General features: G+C 47.4%; 1 protein-coding gene across 1 annotated transcript in view; it reads right to left on the reverse strand.

The window, feature by feature from the left end:
- LOC118882642 (phospholysine phosphohistidine inorganic pyrophosphate phosphatase) overlaps positions 1–19874 on the reverse strand; it is a 137567-nt gene that overhangs the window by 86765 nt on the left and 30928 nt on the right. The window contains 1 exon segment of the mRNA XM_036828741.1: positions 4087–4178. Coding sequence (XP_036684636.1) covers positions 4087–4178 — 92 coding nt within the window.

Below are 19874 nucleotides of genomic sequence, written 5' to 3' on the forward strand. Positions count from 1 at the left end.
TATACCTGCCAGCCAGGTGAGGGCCACACCCTGGCTGGGCTGGACGTTCAAGTGGAGCAGGTATGAAAAGAAAGCCTTGTACGGCTCTGTCTACAGCTTGGCTGCCCGGCTGCCCGGCTGGGCGGGGGTGTGTCTGCAAGCTGTCTGCCCCGGGAGCCTCTCTGGCTCCAAACACTGGGGTTGCTGGAAGGGATCCAGCCCCCTTCCTGTAAGGGGCCTGAGCCTCCCGCTGGTCCTGGGGGGCAGGCCCTGTGAAGCCCTCCTTCCAAAGCTCAGGGGCCGCTGTGACCTCTCCCCACTCTCCCCACTCTGAGACTTCACACTTTTCTCTTTGGGCCATTTTCTGATAAAAGTAGAAAGAAGTGGGCTTCCCTGGTGGCGCAGTGGTTAAGAATCCGCCTGCCAACGCAGGGAACACGGGTTCGAGCCCTGGTCCGGGAAGATCCCACATGCCGCGGAGCAACTAAGCCCGTGTGCCACAACTACTGAGTCTGCGCTCTAGAGCCCACGAGCCACAACTACTGAGCCTGCGCGCCTAGAGCCCATGCTCTGCAACAAGAGAAGCCACCGCAATGAGCAGCCTGCGCACCGTAACCAAGAGTAGCCCCCGCTCGCCACAACTAGAGAAAGCCCGCGCGCAGCAAAGAAGACCCAACGCAGACAAAAATAAATAAACAAAATAAATTTTTTAAAAAAAAGTAGAAAGAAGTGAGGGGAATGAAGACATGGAAGGTCACAGGGAGATCTCACGGCCATGGGAAAGTCCAAGTCCCACACCCCCAGCAATGCCGTGGCCCCAGACAACCTCACGTGTGTGTGTGTGTGTGTGTGCGCGCGCGCGCACAACTAGAAGATGCTGGCCTGAGGGGCACCTGCAGCGGGGCTGTCCAGAGGCCCTGTGCGGCCCCCTCCAGCCTCCCTCCCTTTCCAGCGCCAGGACGGGCAGGACACCCGGGTTTCACTTGGCTCAGCCTCCCCATCCGACCCTTGGCCTCAAGCCAGTGGAGAAGCCACGTGGCCAGGTATGAGCACCAAGCTCCCTCACCGCACGGCTCTCGGCCACCTGTGCCTGGTGACAAGGCCATCCTCCACCCGCCTCACTCCCCCAATTCAGTCAAGGCTGGACCAAGGCCACCAACAGGGGACACAGTGCACAGGGCTGATGCCCTGCTGACCCATCCAGTGGCCCTTGGCTCCTGTGAGGCCACTCAGGGCCACTCAGAGGGAGGCCCAGCACAGTAAGGACGCAGACCCTGCCCCTGCCCGGCTCACGTCTGGTGCAGACATGGGCCCCAATGACCTTCAAACCTAGTGTCGCCGGCTCACAGAGGTGGCCAGAGGGGTGGAGAGCTCCAGGGGCAGGCAGGGCAGCCCCAGAGGGAGGAGCTGGGTGCTGCCCCGGTGACGCTGGCCGAGTCACCAGGGCGCCAAAGTGCCAAGGCTGCTCACTGGCCCCAAGCCGGCTACACGTCTACAGAGAGCACCATGCAAGGTGCCACGGAGGTCTTGTGCACCGAGAGTGCCATCTGCAGGGAGAAGGGGGCGGTGCAGGGGCCCCGCTGTCCACCAGAAATGCACTAAGCGCCAATGGATGCGAGCCGTGGAGACAAGCTAGGACTTTCTAGTGGCCACATTAACAAAAATAAGAATAAGCAGGTGAAATTAACATAAGGCATCAGGATTACAACATGCAATCAGTGTAAGATATTATGAATGAGTTTGTCACATTCTTTTTCTCCCACTTAGTCTGAACTCTTGTGTACGTGCACTTTTAACACGTCTCAATTTAGACCAGCCACATTTCAAGTGCTCCCCAGCCATCTGCGGCTCGTGGCTTCCGCATTAGACAGTGAGGCTCTAGAGATCGGCCAAGGGCAGAGAGGTCCTCTGCCTGCTTTGACGGCACGGAGCCCAGCCTCCTGTCCCGCCATGCGGCCTCCCCCTCGGGTGGCTCCATCACCACCTAACCTGCACTGAGGCTCTTGTCCCTCCGCCCTGCCTGCTAACAAAGGCAGATTTACAACCTCACAACAAACAAATCAAAAGGTCTGAAACCTTAAATACCTCCAAGAAAAGACACGCTAAGCCCCAGCCTCTCCACGCAGAGCCAGGTGGGGCTGCACCGGGAAGCAACAGACATCACCAACGGCACCGGCATCACCTCCCCGTTGCTGATGGCTCCCTGTGCACCATGCGCTAAACAGTACTTACCTATAGCATTTCCTCAGGAATTTAAAATTATGAAGAATGGTCATGGGGAGATGCCACAAAACATTGTTCAAGAAAAGGGCAGGTTGCGAAATAATATAATACCGTTTTTATAAAGAGAAAAAACCAAAATATTATCCATGTATTACCTACACAGAGAAGGCCGTCTGGAATGATCTGGCCAACTGTTGATGGGGTTTGTCCCTCTGGGAGACGGGGTGATGGGGGACTCAGAAAAGTGCCAACCCCGGAGGTGTAAGGTAGGACACAGCCGCCCGCACACCCACCTGCCCATTCGAGGGCTTCCCGACTGGGTGTGTGGACCCTCCTCAGTGACCCAGAGACCTAGTGGCACGCTTGGGGCCTGGGGCAGGGGCAGTACCTTCTCAGTGTATAGGGGCATGGCTTAGGCTGGGCCAGAAAGACCCCAACTGTGGCTACATTTAATCGAGACAGACGTGTTTTTCTCTCTAAGAAACCAGAAGAAGCAGCCCAGTGCAAAAAACTACATGGCTCTCGCTCTTCACCTCCTTCTGAGCCTCAGCTCCGTGCTCTCAGTGAGGAGGTGCCACTCCTGCGCTCATGGGTCAAAGGTGCTCACCGAGCTGGGCTGGCTACTGATGGGGCGGCACCAGGGGCGGGCGGCACCGCACAGCAGAGCATCAACCAAAGGGCGCTAAGTCCCACTGTTCAGCAGCTTCGGGGGAAGCGGGCACTGGGGACCTCGGGTTTCCAGGCTGGCCTCTGGGGGAGAATGCTGATGAGGTTTCCAGTGGGGTCCCCCTCACTCCCTTAGGCCGGAGAGAGCCGAGGAAGCCCAGGAAGCCCTCGTTTGAGGACCTGGGGAAGAAAGGAGGTGTGCTGGGGGCTTCAAGGTGGCCTCTGGCACCCTGGGAGGTCCAAGAGGGGGCTGGAAGGGACTTTCTGGCCCTGGACCTTAGGGGTACTGAGACTTCCTCACTCACCTTGTGTCCACCTACGTGACCCAAACCCAAAGGCCGCGTGTGTCTCTCACACAGGAACGGGCCTCGGAGTGAGGGTCAGGCCCTCTAATCTATTCCTCTGACCCGTCTAAGCAGACCACCCAGGACTGATGTAATCCATCCCTCCCCCAACATCCAAATACCCCAGGGTAACCATGTTTTAACTAAGTCTCTCCAGCATACACAAAATGGTACTTTCTCTGAATGGCCACAATCAAAACCATCTAGAATAAGCCAAGACAACACTGTGATGTCTGAGATACTCTAAAAGGCTAAGCAAGCCAGGCCCAGACACCGCAGGGCACATCCACGCGCCCCCGACAGGTGCCCGTCAGCAACCTGCCCGAGGCTAGGCTGACTTCTGACCCAGCAAAGAAAACACTCTGGAGACAGAGGTTCAACTCCAAAGTGTCCCTGACTCACCCCTGACCACGGACCTGTCATCTCTAGGTGAGAGATGGATACAGTGGAGGAAAAGGAGGGAGAAGGTGACCAGAGGAGCTGGGCGCCCAGGAGCCGTCCCCTCCGAGCACAGTGAGACATCAGCCACGCTGAGGAGAGGAGTGCGGCCCAAGTTCAAGCCGGCTCTCTGTGGGCAGCGGGCTCAACGGCTGGCCAGAGCCTTCCATTTGCTGTCTCCGCACTACACCCTATTCAAATCTCAGTTTTGAAACTCAGACCCTTTTTATGTACCACTCTCTGCTACAAGAAGGCGTCCAGGCCCGTCCTTAGGGGACAGTTACAAAAACGTCATCGGATGCCCAGCTACTGCTCCTCCATTTGGGAAAAAGTAACCCCCTTTATTTTGGAGAAGAAAACAAACGAACACCTGGTCACCCCAGGAATCCACGAGGCAGGCAGGCAGATGGCGGGCAGGCTGGCGCGGGGCACTCACCTGAACTTCCCGGTCCGCACCTGCAGCGCTCTCATCCCACACCGCTGGGCACCGCTGACGTCACCCACGATGTCGTCTCCGATCATGATGGCCTGTCGTGCAGTGAGTGAAAGGCACTCAGAAGTGATGTCAAGACAGTTTTCCTCCTGTGCGCCCTCATCTTTTTTGACATAATAAACCTCTTGACTTGATGCTTAAAACCACCACCATACAAAGTAAACGAGGTAATATCATCATCATATTGATTAAAAGTCAACGCACTTGAATATATCTCCCACTGCCCAGCATGGGCTGCGGCTCTGAATGATGCATATTTGGGCAATTTAAAATCAATCAGCGGGTATCAAAGTGATATAGTGCCACAAGGGCACACGAGGAGGCTGACGCTATCTCACCTCTAGTCGAACACAGGTTGAATTTTACCTTCAGCTAAATACTCTGTAACCAGGTTATTTTGCCAACCATTGGTTCTGTGAAAACTAAGTAAATTTCTGGCAAATCTTTGTAGCCCAAGTTTAGGTTTTGCTTTCCATGCTGAATTGACTACCTATAAAAAGCAACAACAAAAAAAAAACAGAAAGAAAAAAGAGCAAACAAAAATACACACTCTAACACACACACACACACACACACACACACACACACACACACACACACACACACACGAGATGCTCACAGCCTGGATATCATTTCAAAAAGCAGCCCCTCCCACCTGAAGCAACTAGAAAACCAGACAAACCAAATGCAATAACAGTTTTCAAGACACTGGTCATCAGGCAATGAAGGAGGATTCCTGAGACATAGGAAACAAATGACATGGATCCTACAAATGCCCCAGCTTACTGCCTTCAGAGTTTCCAGACTGTGAGCAAAGGGAGGAGGAACTAGGTAGAGCCCAGACTCCCTGAATTGAGGAGACGGAGCTAAGAGCTGGGAGACTAAGGCAGGGTATCCCGAGAAGAGAGGGCTACCCGGAGAACTGTGGAGATTTACAGACGGTCCCCCCGAATGATGCAGTGTTGGGTAGACTGCTAATGAGCACAGGCAAGTGAGGAAACCACCCAAGGCCAGGGAAAGAATCACACCAAAAATTAAAACAGTGCCGGGACCTCACACAGGGTTGGGTTTAGTGTCTGTTCCCACCAGCCAGACTGGAAAATCTCATAATTCACAGGGCACTGGGTAGCATTCTCAGAAGCATCTTGCCTCAGCAGTGAGGAATAATTAGCCCTAGACTAAACCCTGCTCTAGTGCTGCCTCCCAAACCTTCAAAGCAAGATCTGGAAGGATCAAATTGTTTCCAAGTGATTTAACGGCATCCCAGAACAAAGCACAAAAATATTTATCGGCATATAAAAATATCTAGCACTCACAAAAGGTAAAATGCACAATGTCTGGCATCCAATTAAAAAAATAATCAGACATGCAAAGATGACAAATATCACACACAGTGAAGAGGAAAATCAACCAAAACAGACCTGGAACTGACACAGATGTGAGAATTAGCAGGCAAGGGCATTAAATCAGTTACTGTAACTGTATTCCACATGTTCCCAAAGTTAAGTAGAGAGACATGGAAGGTAAAAGAAAAGATCCAAATCAAGCTTCTAGAGATGAAAACTACGATGTCTGGACTGAAAAAAAAAAACAAAAACACTGGATGAGATTAAATCCAGATTAGACAATGCAGAAAAAAGATTTATGAACTTGAAGACACAGCAATAGAAACTATCCAAAATGAAACACAGGGAGAAAAAATAATTTTTAAAAGATGAACAGAGAAACGGTGAGCTATGACAAAACTTCAAACAGCCTGGTATAACTGGAGTCCCTGGAAGCAAGATGAGAGAGGGGGAGACAGAAACAATGTTTGAAGAAATAATGGCTGAAAAATTTCCAAATTCAACAGAAATGATAAATCCACAGCTCCGAGATCCCAATCAATACCAAGCACAAGAAACATGAAGAAAACTATATCAAGGCACAACATAATCAAATTGCTCAAAGTCAGTGACAAGGAGAAAATCTTAAAAACAACTGGAGGAAAAAAAAAAGACATGTACAGAGAGAAACAAAGATAAGACATCAGATTTCTTGTTGAAAACATGCAAATGAGAAAACAGTGGAACACCACCTTTGTGGAGCACCATCTTTAAAGTACTGAAAAGGGGGGAAATGCTTACCTAGGATTCTATATGCAGCAAAATTATCTTTCAGAGCAAAGGTGAAATAAAGACATTTCCAGATATCTGAAGCTAAAAGACTTCATCACCAACAGATCCACACACAAGAAATGTAAAAGGAAGTTCTTTAGACAAAAGGAAAATGGTACTTAAATAGAAATACGGATCTACACAAAACGGAATGGACAGCACCAGAAAGGGTACCCGTGGGCACAGGGTGACCTTTCTGCCCGCTTCCCTCTGTTCTTCTACTGGCCAACTCCTAACAGTCTTTCTGGACTCAGCTCAGGTGACCACCACCTTTCAACCCCCGGCTGGGTTTGGGGGCTCCCCAAAACATTCTGTGATTACCCCCTTGCATTGCACACATCTCCTGTGTTATAATGGTCCCTTCATTTATCTCTCTCCTCCAAAAATGTGTGAGTTCCTTGAGGGCAGGCTCTGTGCTGATCCTGGAGCTCAGCTGATGACCAACACGAGTTTGTTGAGTGAATCAGTGCTCTGAAATAAGGCATGGCTGTGCATGTCTGGAGATGCTTAGGAGGTCCAGCCAACAGACCTGCTCAGTGGTTACCAACCAAAAGAGCGGGGGCGGGTGGCATAGTCTGCATCCGTGTTGCCGAAACTTTAGTCACCAGTGGGTGCCCATTCGACATATCAACCTGTATTAATATTACTGTTTAAATTGATTCATAATCTTTACATAAATAAATGTGCTTTTTTTAAGAAAAAAGGAGCAGCCTCCCTGACTCAACTGCTACACTGATTAAAAGCTTCCAAATATTTTCAGGAAACGATCCTGCTAGCGGAAGAAAAGTCTAATGCCTCAGACACCAAATGCATTCCAGATATGCTCCCGAGTCCGATCAGAAATGTCCTTGGTGGGAGGTCAGACAGGCCTGACAAACCGGGCTCCTGCAGCAGGGTGAGTGTCCTGATGTTGACGGGATAGAAGCTTTGAAACTGACAGTTTTTCCACAACTTTCCTCTGGAATTCAGATGCTAAGTAGGGCTAACCAATGAATAAATACATAAACTGAAACCAAGAAAACTAAAAATGGTGACCGTGGACTTCCCGGGTAGCACAGTGGTTAAGAATCTGCCTGCCAATGCAGGGGACACGGGTTCGATCCCTGGTCCGGGAAGATCCCACATGCCACACAGCAACTAAGCCTGTGTGCCACAACTAGTGAGCCTGTGCTCTAGAGCCCGTGTGCCCCAACTACTGAAGCCCGCACGCCTAGAGCCCGTGCTCCACAACAAGAGAAGCCACCGCAATGAGAAGCCCACGCGCAGCAACGAAGAGTAGCCCCTGCTCGCCACAACTAGAGAAAGCCCGCGTGCAGCAACAAAGACCCCATGCAGCCAAAAATGAATGAATGAATGAATTTTTTTTTAAAAAAGTGATGACCGTGAAGCATTTGCAAACCAGGGGACTCTTACACATTGATTTGGGCTCTGCCTGTGAGGAGAGGAGTCCAGATGGAATTTGCCTTCCAGCTCGGAGTGGGAGGGGTGGGGGGCAGTGAATCCAGAGGCAGGCCCTATGCGACCAGCAGAATGGACAGACTGAGCTCAAGTCGCAGACAGGGCCAGAGCAACTGGGCCTGAATCCCAGCTCTGCTATTTGCTAGCCCTGTGATCTTGTGATCCACTTCAGTCTGTAAAATGGGTACAATTGGTGTGGTGTTTAAACAAAATCACGTAAGTTAAGCATCAAGGACAGTGCCTGGACGTAATAAGTTATCTATACATGTTTAAAAGGAAAAAATATTAGGAAATGTTCTGTTGAGGAAACTCCTAATCTAACCCTATTGGAGACAGTCCACAGTCTTTACGATGGGGCTCCAGTGCCTCAGCTCCTTTATACCAGGTCCTCTATAGGCCAGGCAGTGGGGACACAGTGAGTCAGAAACACAGTCTCCACCCTTGTGAAGCTCCCAGTGGAAGGCAGAAGACGGATGTTCATGAGGTAACTTCACAAACACAGAGCCAGGACCTGTGATAAAGCACAGGGAGGAAAAGTACAGGAGGCTGTCAGGCCTAACCTTGTGGGGCTGGTGGTAGTCAGGGAAGCCTTCCTGGAGGAGGTGAGGTTTTGAGCCTGGATCTGAAGAGCAAGAGGGGTCAACCAGGTTAGGGGGTATAGGGGAATGGGTGAGAGACTTCCCCGAAGAAGACACCACATGTGTGCTAATCTTCTACCAGGGCAGGCTACACAATGAATTCCCAAAAGCACAGCCATTAAGCCTGAAGCACATGTCCTCGGAAACATCTCCCAAACAGGACTTCAAATAACGAGGAATCATGAGGAGCTTGTAGACAAGGACAAAGACTGAGCTGGTGCGGCCCCAGATGCCAGGGAGGTAGTTTCAGGTAAACACGAGGCTTTTCTAACAATCAGCATGGGCTGCCTCAGAAGTACCAGGCCCCTGCCACTTAATCATATTCCAGCAGAGGCCAGAGAGGCCTCCGTCAGAGAAGCTACTGGGGGACACTGGCCCCCGGGGGAGCTTGAGCAGGTGGCTGATGACCACCAGGGCTGAGAATTCTGCCAACTGCTGGGAGCCACCGCCCCTGAGAGACATACGAGGTACCTGAAATAAACTGCACTTCGTCCCAGTGAATATTCTAAACTTCATACTTCTAATTTCCTCTGGTCTTTCCTCCACCTAAACCCATGTTTCCCAATGTGTGTTATGCATACTGGTGATATGCTATTTGATTTTAGGTAGAACAGGACATACATTTTTTTTTTTAACATCTTTATCGGAGTATAATTGCTTTACAATGTTGTGTTAGTTTCTGCTGCATAACCAAGTGAATCGGCTATATATATACATATATCCCCATATCCCCTCCCTCTTGCATCTCCCTCCCATCCTCCCTATCCCTCCCGTCTAGGTGGTCACAAATCACCCAGCTGATCTCCCCGTGCGATATAGCTGCTTCTCACTAGCTATCTATTTTACATTTGGTAGTGTATATAAGGACATACTTTTTTTTTTTTTTTTTTTAGGACATACATTTTTAATGTAATCGTTTGTATTTATTTTTAGAGTAATCTATTTATGGTGAGTGATTCTGGTCTTCCATTTATAGTAGGGATCGACAGCTCCTTTTAAAATACATTTAAGTTTATAAAATGAATCAATTTAAAGAAACATTAAGTAAATAATAGTGCCAGGGGCAAGTACCCAGATATGGTAAAATTGGAATTTTTTTTCCTAGAATGAGTGATGCTGCGGAAAACACTGCCAAATCCAAATGGGTTTAATTTTCGTGTCTACAAGCTCCCATGCAGCTGTGTGGAAATCATCAATCACCCAAGAAGAAAGAGCCAGTGGCGACGCGTGTTCCTTGAAGTGGGACCCGCCATGAGACCGCTGCACACACACGTGAGTCTAAGGGTATCTGCAAAGCCAGGGTCACCTGGGCAACCACACAGCTCACCTGGGAGGAGAGAGCTGGGGCAGGTGGGCACCTGGCTTAGGCAGCCGGGCCGGCCACAAGCCCCAGTATGAGATTCTACTTTGCCCTTCTCAAAGAGTTGTCCTGACACTGTTAGGTCAGCCTCTAAACATCCACAGCATTCCAGCTTAGGACCCTGTCCATTGCTGCCAGGGGTTCCGGGGGCCACCTTGCTAGAAGGTTCCTTGGAAATGAAACGGTCTTCCTATTATTAAATGTCATGCCTGGCATCTTCCATGCTCTGGGGAAAATAAAATTTTGTGCATGCACACTTGTGCATGAAGCAGAAATTCCTCCCCCCTCTCAGAACAGAGACTCCTGGGTCTGCCTGGGCGAGGACATTTTTTGGTGTGGCCCATGGAAGTGGAACCAGAGAAATCTGGGCCATTGGAGGAAGAACACCAGGAGCAGCGGCTATGGTTCTGCATGATAAGCCACTGGCCAAGCCCAGGCAGAGCCCAGAGCCGTGTGTGAGGGCAGGGGCAGGATGCGGGGACCCAGTGGGTGTGCGGCCACCCGGCGCAGCGAGGCCTGTCTGGGCCAGCTTGTGGGCTCTGCATACCAAAACGCGTTCCAGCCCCTGGGGATTTCACAGATTTACTATCAGTGAAGGGCAATCATCACGCAAGGAGGAGCAATTATTGCCAAATCATTTAGGATTTAAAAAATCACTGGCAAGAAGATAGAGGTCAAGAGGTGCGCTGTCAGGGGAAATAAAAAAACCCTACCTGTCAGGTCTGGGTTGCACTTCCTTTCTGACTGCAATATGGTTCAGGGAAGCTGGAGATGCACACCAAGAGGTCAGACTCCCACAGAACAGAGATCCAAGAGCCAGAGGCGGCACCAGAGCCCTTTAGGCAGGTTTTCTGGTTTGGGTTCAAAATGCAGATTCATTCATCCTTCTTAAATATTCATCTGCCCGCCATGGTCTCCTCTTCGCCATCCTAGGTGCCAGGGGCAGAACCCATTCCAACAGGTGGCGACGTCTGGAACACAACTTCCAATGCCAAAGAGCTTTCCCAAGAAACCCCAGGTTTCACGAAATTTCTGATTATTCCCAGGCTCTGCCAGGAGGAGCACTTCTGCCCCCATGGGGCAACGAACTGCAGGGCTGGTGGTGAAGAAGCAGTGGGCTTGGCCTGCACTTCAGCCCCGAGGGACAGACACCCCCACTTGGAGAGGCCTCGAGATGACACCTAGCACTGGGAAGAGCCCTACACCCTCAGCCTGCAGGCTCAGAGCAACCGGGCCCCCTCCGACGCCCAGAGGTGGCTCGTCACTAAGGAATTTCCCCCACCGTCTGACACATTCGTAAGGAATAATACCAGCACAGCAAAACTCGAGGAAACCATTTTATAAAAAGTAAGAAACCATGTTATTGGTGAGGATGTTGGAAAATGAGCACTTGCATATACAGCTGGTAAGGAAGCTGAATTGATACCGTGTTTCTGAAATAGAAATGAACACTGTGCATCGTGGCCTGACAACTATACCTCTAGGATTTCTAAGAAAATAATTTAAAATATACAAAAGGACATATACATACAAGGGTGTTCACTAAGGTTAATGTACAAGAGGGAAATTGGAAGTAATCTAAATGTCCAACAACAGGGGACTGGGGAAGCACATTATGGTAGCAAGGGGATGGAAGATAGCCTCGTGCTAAAGAACATTACGGTAGTCCCTATGACAGAATGCTCTGTAGCCACAAACTTACTTTGTGGAGGTGCTTGAATTCGCACAAAGGAAATTGTTCCCAATATTAAGCCGGGGGGGAGGAGGGGAATGGGAATCGGGTTTCAAATAGCAGATATGGGATTATCCAATTTGTGTTAAAAATGTATATATACAGGGACTCCCCTGGTGATCCAGTGGATAAGACTCCGAGCTCCCAATGTAGGGGGCTCGGGTTTGGTCCCTGGTCAGGGAACTAGATCCCACATGCCACAACAAAGAGCCCGCATGCCATAACTAAAAAGATCCTGCATGCCGCAACTAAAGACCCCGCACGCAGAAACGAAGATCCCGCGTGCAGCGACTAAGACCCAGCACAGCCAAATAAATAAATAATTTTCTTTTTAAATGTACATATACAGGAATTCCCTGGCGGTCCAGTGGTTAGGACTTGGCGCTTTCACTGCTGGGCCTGGGTTCGATCCCTGGTCAGGGAACTAAGATCCCGCAAGTCACGCAGTGCAGCAAAAAAAAAAAAGTATATATAGACACCAAAAAATTGGAAGGGTTAAGCATGATTTGTGTTATTGCAGGTTAGTGGAAGGATGAACACTTTTTTCCCTTGTACTTTCTGAACTTTATTCATCGCCTTAACAAACATGAGTTACTTCACAATCAGATTAAAAACTTGTGTTTTGAGGAGAAGAAAATAAAATCCACTAAAAAGGCTTTAGGGGCGGAAATATCTTAGGGAAAACTAAGACATGAGGTTCTAAAGCTCCCTTATGACCGAGACGGGGCACAAGGCAACCCCAGTGCTGGCATTTCCTGGAAACCCCCGCCCGTGGCTGGATGAGCCACCCCTCTGGCCCTCTCTCTCCCGGGGCTCACACCGTCCCAGCAAGTGGTCCCTGAGCTGACACCCAAAGACCATGCACACCGCTTGTGGGGAAGATGGGCCGGGGGAGGGCCCAGCCCACGAAGGGGAGAAGATGGGCCTTCCACGCACGGACCCGAGGGGGAGGAGGTTCCCACGCAGACGTTCACTCCCCACCCACAAGGCCTCCCCACCAAGGGTACACACTGTCCCCATAACCCCGTAGCTAGAATTACTGCCCTGAGAACCAGGGAGCAAAATGATGGGGCAAAGTCCATGTTTTATGCCCGGTCCTCTTTGGATAAACCCACAAACCTCGCCCCCTTTTTTGATAGGCTATCCTGAGAGTCCTCACCTTCACCACCCAAGATCTTGCTTAACTTTATTTTCTATATTCTGCCAACAAGACAGATTTTAATGTTTTTCACAACAGAAAATGATATTGCACTGCTAAATATGCCTTTTCAAACCTAAGCATTCTGCTGTGTTGCTGGCCCCTCCTGGAGAACTGGGGAGCAGCAGAGACCTGGAGGGGGCTGGGTCCCGGCCTCACTCCCCAGCGGCAGAGTAATCCTGGCTTCAACAGTAGACTTTCCTGTGACTACTCCTCAGTGCCCTGGTTCTCAACTGGGGGCGATTTTGCTCCCCTGGGACATTTGGCAACATCTGGGGACATCTGTGGTTTCACAACTGGGGGAGGAGGGCAGTACCCCCCACCACAAATAATGATCTGACCCCAAAATGTCAGTAGTGCCGAGGCTGAGAAATCCTTAACCTTAACCTTAAGATGGGAATGAAAGTACCTACGACAGCGGGTTGGAGTAAGGATTTCACGAAGTAAATGGGTACGTGACAGATCCTGGGTGTGCCCAGCACAAGTGCTCAAAGTATTCAAGGTCCTTCCTCTCCAAGCCTCGGGTTCCTCATCTGTGAAATGGGCACCACCAGCTTCCAGGATGCCTGCACACTGGCTTCTGGTGCTGACTAAGCACTCTGGTCTGAACAGACCCAATTTCCACTAAACCTGCACAATTTGCAACTGATGGAATTTCTTACGATTATGGAAAACTGCCAAAACTTTCACATCATTTGGGATTTAGTATGAAGCTATAAAACCACCCACTGATTCAGAAGCCTTAAACCATGAGAATTAGGTATTTCTTGAAGTAGCCTTTAAGGTATGTTATTCTTTGCCTTATTACTGAATCCTAGAAAGGGCCTGGTTACCGCTAAGAGGTTTGAATTTCCAATCTATTAGAGTAATACTAGCAATCTGTTATTTCTAGGCTATTGAGGAAAGGTTAAAATGAAAATTGGATTTGGGGAGTTATATCCATTCTGAGCGCAGGTGGAAAACTCCTCGGCAGCAAGAAGTGAGTCTGGATCTGGGAAGAAGCAGTTATCGAGGGAAATGACTGGTGATAACTTTATTGATTAAAGCAGCTTGAAAATTTTAAGGTTTGCCACAGCCCGGCACTTCAGCAGCAAGACAGCCCCTCAAGCCATTTTCTTAAAAAGAGAGAAGCAGGAGCAGAGAATTATTACCTTGTGCATAAGACACAGTTCTCAAAATGGCCTTATTTGAAATACTGCTTTAAAATGTCTACACATCCTGAGGCTCAAGCAGTATTTTCAAAATTGTCTAAAATTAACATTTTAGAAAACTGGTGAGGTGGGGTGTTAAGAACATGCAAACTGCCACTCAACTGTCTGTCAAGAGGGGAGACAGAGACAGATGATAATGTGTAGGTAAATAAGATTCAGCTCTGCCACGTGCGCTCAGAGCCGCCAGAGAAAACAATTCCTTAGCGACCCAGGGCCACAGATGCTCGCGATGCCTGGACAGCACAGGGACCCCAGCCTCGGCAGACACGCCAGGAATCCAAGCTCCTAACCCGCCACCCCAGACTGCATGGCCCCGGCATCCGCCAAATGAGAAGCCCGATCGACCTGACCCGCAGAAGGGCCTCAGCTCCTCTTTGGGGTGTGGGGAGCGCAGTTTCTCATTCAGAATGTAAAAGATACTGGCCGTGAAAGAAACTGGAAAACACCAAACAAATAAACAAACAAACAAAAGGGGGGGGAGAGGATTAACCAAGGTCAACTCTGCAAAGACAACCAAAGATAACGTCTTAATATTCAGTTCCTCTGGTCTTAATTTCTAGGCAGTGACAGTTTTTTGTTTTGTTGATTGGGGAAGGCAGGGGGTTGGGGGGTCGCGGGAGATGGTTGTGACCACAGTGCTTACGTAATTCTAAATAATGATTTTTAACTCAGATTACAACAGTAACGTTCCTCCCACTCTATAACAAATGATCTTAAGAATTTACTCTCTCAGGGACTTCACTGGCGGTCCAGTGGCTAAGACTTCACCTTCCAATGCAGGGAGTGCAGGTTCGATCCCTGGTCGGGGAGCTAAGATCCCACATGCCTCGCGGCCATAAAACCAACATATAAAACAGAAGCAATATTGTAACGAGTTCAATAAAGACTTTAAAAATGGTCCACATCAAAAAAAAATCTTTTAAAACAAAAGAATTTACTCTCTCAAATTCACCCTGTAAGTAGGATACAAATGTATACATAGTTGGTCGTATTTAAAAAATGGAAAGATAAGCCATAATATTTATAAAAATGGCTATGAAGAGAGATGGGTGGGAAGGCAATAGAAGGAAAAGGACAGGAGCCAGACTTCCTTGAATGTATCTTGTTCCGTGGATTTAATTTCGGAACCACATGAATTTTTACATAACTATGAAACAAATTTAAATGTTGAAAAACCAACTCCTTAAAAATTGGAAGTAAAGCGACTTTAAGGAGGGTCCTGTTGGTGACACACTTACCCAGCGGAATAATGGTAGCTTTAAAACACAGTATTTTGGCTTCCCTGGTGGCGCAGCGGTTGAGAATCTGCCTGCTAATGCAGGGGACACGGGTTCGAGCCCTGGTCTGGGAAGATCCCACATGCCGCAGAGCAACTGGGCCCGTGAGCCACAATTACTGAGCCTGCGCGTCTGGAGCCTGTGCTCCGCAACAAGAGAGGCCGCGACAGTGAGAGGCCCGCGCACCGCGATGAAGAGTGGCCCCCGCTCGCCACAACTAGAGAAAGCCCTCGCACAGAAATGAAGACCCAACACAGCCAAAAATAAATAAATTAATTAATTAATTTAAAAAAACAAAACAAAAAGAATCCCCAGTATTTTGGCTATAAATCTCTAGAGGGATATATTCTAAGCCAAAAAAGAACTGTGGAAAAAAGGAATCATGAACAGCACTGGTACCAGCCTTATCGTATCCAGGAATCAGCGGTCACACTGATGCTGTGTCTCACAGTCCAGCCCACGGCAGCCACAGCCCTGACCCAGCCTTGGTGGCGCTGATGGAACTGGTGGTGGCACCCACGCTTTTGTGTCTGGCTTCTCTCACACAGCATCATGTTTTTGAGATTCAAGACCCTTGTGTGTATTATGGGCTAAAACAAATGATTATGTCGGTATTCTCGCGAGCCAGGATTTCTGACATGGAAAAAAGGAAATACAGACACAAGATGGGTGATCCAGTAAAAACCCACAGGCCTAAATCTGGATCAGAAGTTTCAGTATGAACTCATTATGCACTTCATCTTTAAAGATACATATTTTTTCAACCCTTGTGGACTAAGTCTTGGAAATGATGACCAACCCCATAGCAGTAAGAACAGTTAATATCCCGACTATGGTTTCTAAGTACTATTTTCCACTAAAGGTAAGCATGGCTCCTTGGAAGGATGGCAGACTCTAGGCCTAGAGCAGGAAGTGTGCAAGGCAGGTGTTATCCTGTCATAACAGGGAGTAAAGCACCTCAGAGACCTCTGGGGTCAGGACAACAGGACACAGAGGGCAGCTGAAGAGGCTCCCACTGGTCAAAAGATGCATACTTTGAACACAAATAATTGCAATGGATTGGAACACGTCAAATATGCTTTTGTCTATTTATAGTGATATATGTAGTTTTAAACCACCAAGGTATTGGGAGGGTGTTAGAGAATCAATCATTCTGAAAACTAATAAATAATAAGAAAGAAATAGGCATTTATCTGTAGTTTCCTATATGAATTGTACTTCAGGGGAACGCATAGTTGGTGAGGCGTTTTCCTATACAGAGGTAATCCAGAGAAGAAATGGAGAAGGAATGACAGAATTCAAATATCACCATTTTGCCCCCCCTTAATGAATGAATGGGGTTACGCACCAATCACCAATGGCTGCTAACACCACAGAAGGAGACACCTGGACATGCTGAACCTCCTGAGGGAGGCCACAACACCACCCAGAAAGCAGTCATCAAAAAACTGAAACAGATTCTGCCTAAGCTTCTAGATCTAACTATCAACATTCAGGAAGCAGGGAGAACAGGAGAGCATGAGACAGACACCACTGAGGCGCAATCAACAAAATCCTGACTGTGGGAAACTCTACAGGACAAACAAGCCAGCTTCTTCTTCATAAAGCTGCAAGGAGTACAAAAGGGAGACGGGGGTGGGGTCGGCGTGGGTGTGGTGGGAATGGATAGATTAGAAAACACTTAAGAATCACACCGGCCAATCACAATGCGAGGACCTCAGGTGGATCCTGATTCAAAGAAACTGCAAGCAATGTAAACACTTGTAAGACAATCAGGGAAATGTGAATAATGGCTGGATATTTGATGACATTAAGGAATTATTGTTAGTATTACTTAGATGTGATAATGGCATCATCCATGTTTTTAAAAAGAATTCCTATCTTTTAGAGACACTTAGAAATACTTACCGATGAAATGATACGATTTCTGGGAGATGATTCAAAACAATCTAGGGGAGAGGAGCAGGTGGGAGTACAGATTAAACAAGGGGTTATTAATCTTCAAAGTGGTCCCAATGGCCAAATATGGGACAATGTGGGCAACAAAATAACAATAGGAATGGATTGTGACTCGTGGAATAAAACAAATATCCTTAAGTACATTTTGGAATAAATAAAAAGTAAATGGGAGAGAAAAGGAAAGCTCTCTCTTACAGTAAATGCTAATCAATAAATATAGAAGGAACAATGGAAGTAGAAAACCGCCGTTTGGCACCATGGTAACAACTGTTGCAGGTAAGAGGATGCTGAAATTAAGAGGGGAAAAGTATGTCAGGAGAGAGAATATTTACATAGTGTCAAAGTATTCCCCCGGAAGATACCTATTACTCACAAAGGGACAACAGTTAACTCTGCAGTGCAGAAATAGGAACTTCCGACGGGCATCAAAGTGACCCCCACCTATAATGCGCAGAGCGCCCACAACATGCCTCCTGATGGGACACACCAGAGGGCACAGCGCTGTGTCTGTGAAATGTACAACCAGAATTAAATATGCCAGAAATGCATAACCTGAAATTAAATCATGAGGGAACATCAGGGACATTCTATGAAAGAACTGGCCAGTACTCTTGAAAACTGCCACAGTCCTGAAAGACAAAGACAGACTGAGGAACTGCTCAGAATAAAGGGTGCTGGGGGCATGACACCAAATATAACATGTCCAAAAACAGAGGGTCCCTGGGCTAGTCAACATCTGCATCAAGGCTAATTTCCTGATTTTATAATTGTCCTGTGATTGTTGCATAAGATGTTAGCCTTTGGGGAAGCTGCAGGAAGGGCACAGGGGAATTCTCTGTACTATTTTTCAACCTCTTTGTACGTGGGAAATTGCTTCAGAATGAACAGTTAAAAACAATTTTTAAAAGTGCTTATTAGTTTGATAATTACTGAAGCTCAGTGATGGGTACCTGGGGGTTTATGAGGTTACTCTCGCAATTGCACAGATATTTGAAATGTTCCATGATAAAAAAGTTAAAAAGAGAGGTTTAAAACACAAAACAACCTTATTTGGATTTGATTTTTTTTTAATCTACATAAAAGACATTTCTGAGACAGCCAGGAAAATTTAAATATGGCCTGGTATTAGATAATACTAAGGAATTACTATTGATTTTGTTAGGTAGAGTTCTTTGGTTTGGTTTTTTTTTTTAGGTAGGGTTTTTTTTCAATGTGATAAAATTTACCAATGTAAACCATTCTGAAGTGTACAGATCAGTGGCATTAAGTACATTCACAATGTTGTGCAAACCATCACCACCAGCTAGTTCCAGACATTTTTTTATCAACCCAAAAGGAGACCTCATACCCACTGGCAAGTCACTCCCCATTCCCCCACACTCCCAGCCCCTGGCAACCACTAATCTATCTTATGTCTCTGTGGATTTGCCTATTCTGGACATTTCATATAAATGTTAAATATATAAAACGTGACCTTCTGTGACTGGCTTCTTGCACTTACCATAATGTTTTCAAGGTTCATACACATGGTAGGATTTATCAGTATTTCATTCTTTTTATAGCTGAAATATTCCATGGTGACAATAAACCACATTTTGTTCACCCATTCATTTGTTGATGAACATTTGCATTATTTCCACCTTTTGGCTATTGTGAATAGTGCTGCTTATGAATATTCACGTGTAAGTTTTTGTTTGAACACCTGTTTTTCAATTATTTTGGATATACACCTAGGAGTGGAATTGCTGGGTCATATGAAAATTCTACATTAAATTATCACGGAACTGTTTTCCATACTGGCTGTTTTTCATAGTGGGTGCTCCATTTTACCATTCCTACCAGTATCCTATATGAGGGTTCCAATTTCTCCACATCCCTGCCAATGCTTGTTATTTTCCTTTTTTCTTTTAAAATTATCATGGCCATCCAAGTGGTATGAGGTGGGATCTCACTGTGGTTTCGATTTGCATTTCCTGAATGAGTGATGATGCTGAACATCTTTTTGTGTGTTTTTTTTTGCCATGGTTAGGTGTCCTTAATGCATTGTCAAAATGCATTAATGATGGTAAAAAACAACATCCTTTTTTGAAAGGCACACTATAATTTGAAAGGATAGGATAACATTAAGAATGGGATTTGCTTTAAAATACAACAGAAAAAAAAAACTAAATTTTTAAAAGAAAGAAATGGGATAGAAGAAGGGAATGTGACAAAATCTTTTAATTGTTGAATCTGGGTGATGGATATATGAGGAGAATCACTGTTTCGTTGTCTCCGCTTTTGTGTATATTTGAAATTTGTCACAATAAAACAAATTTTAAAAATTGTCACTATGAAATGAAGTCGTGAAAACTAAGCTGTTTATTCCTGTAGTCTTCACTCATTTAAAACACAAGCCTCTCCTCTCTACCAGCCTCACAGGGCATTTTCCAGGTGTTTCCTGGGGACCCCCGAGAACTGTATTTTCTGGCATCTGTGAATCTCAGGGGAGGTTTGGGCGCAGAGGTCCCAGACTTCCATGGCTGTGTGCTGTCTTTCTCTAAGCATCGTGAGAGACCAGCGCTCTAGACTGGAACACACATGGGAAATTCGGGTCCAAGAATCAGGGAGCAGCACGGTGATCCTGGGGGCACCAGCCTCACCACAGGATGCTGACACTGTCCCCTGGTGCCGTGTCCAAAGGAGACAGCAGCACAGCCCTGACCGCCGGCAGACACGTGCCCACTGTTTCTTCAACAATGC

The sequence above is a fragment of the Balaenoptera musculus genome, chromosome 16 (assembly GCF_009873245.2).
Source record: "Balaenoptera musculus isolate JJ_BM4_2016_0621 chromosome 16, mBalMus1.pri.v3, whole genome shotgun sequence".
In the NCBI taxonomy this organism is placed as follows: domain Eukaryota; kingdom Metazoa; phylum Chordata; class Mammalia; order Artiodactyla; family Balaenopteridae; genus Balaenoptera; species Balaenoptera musculus.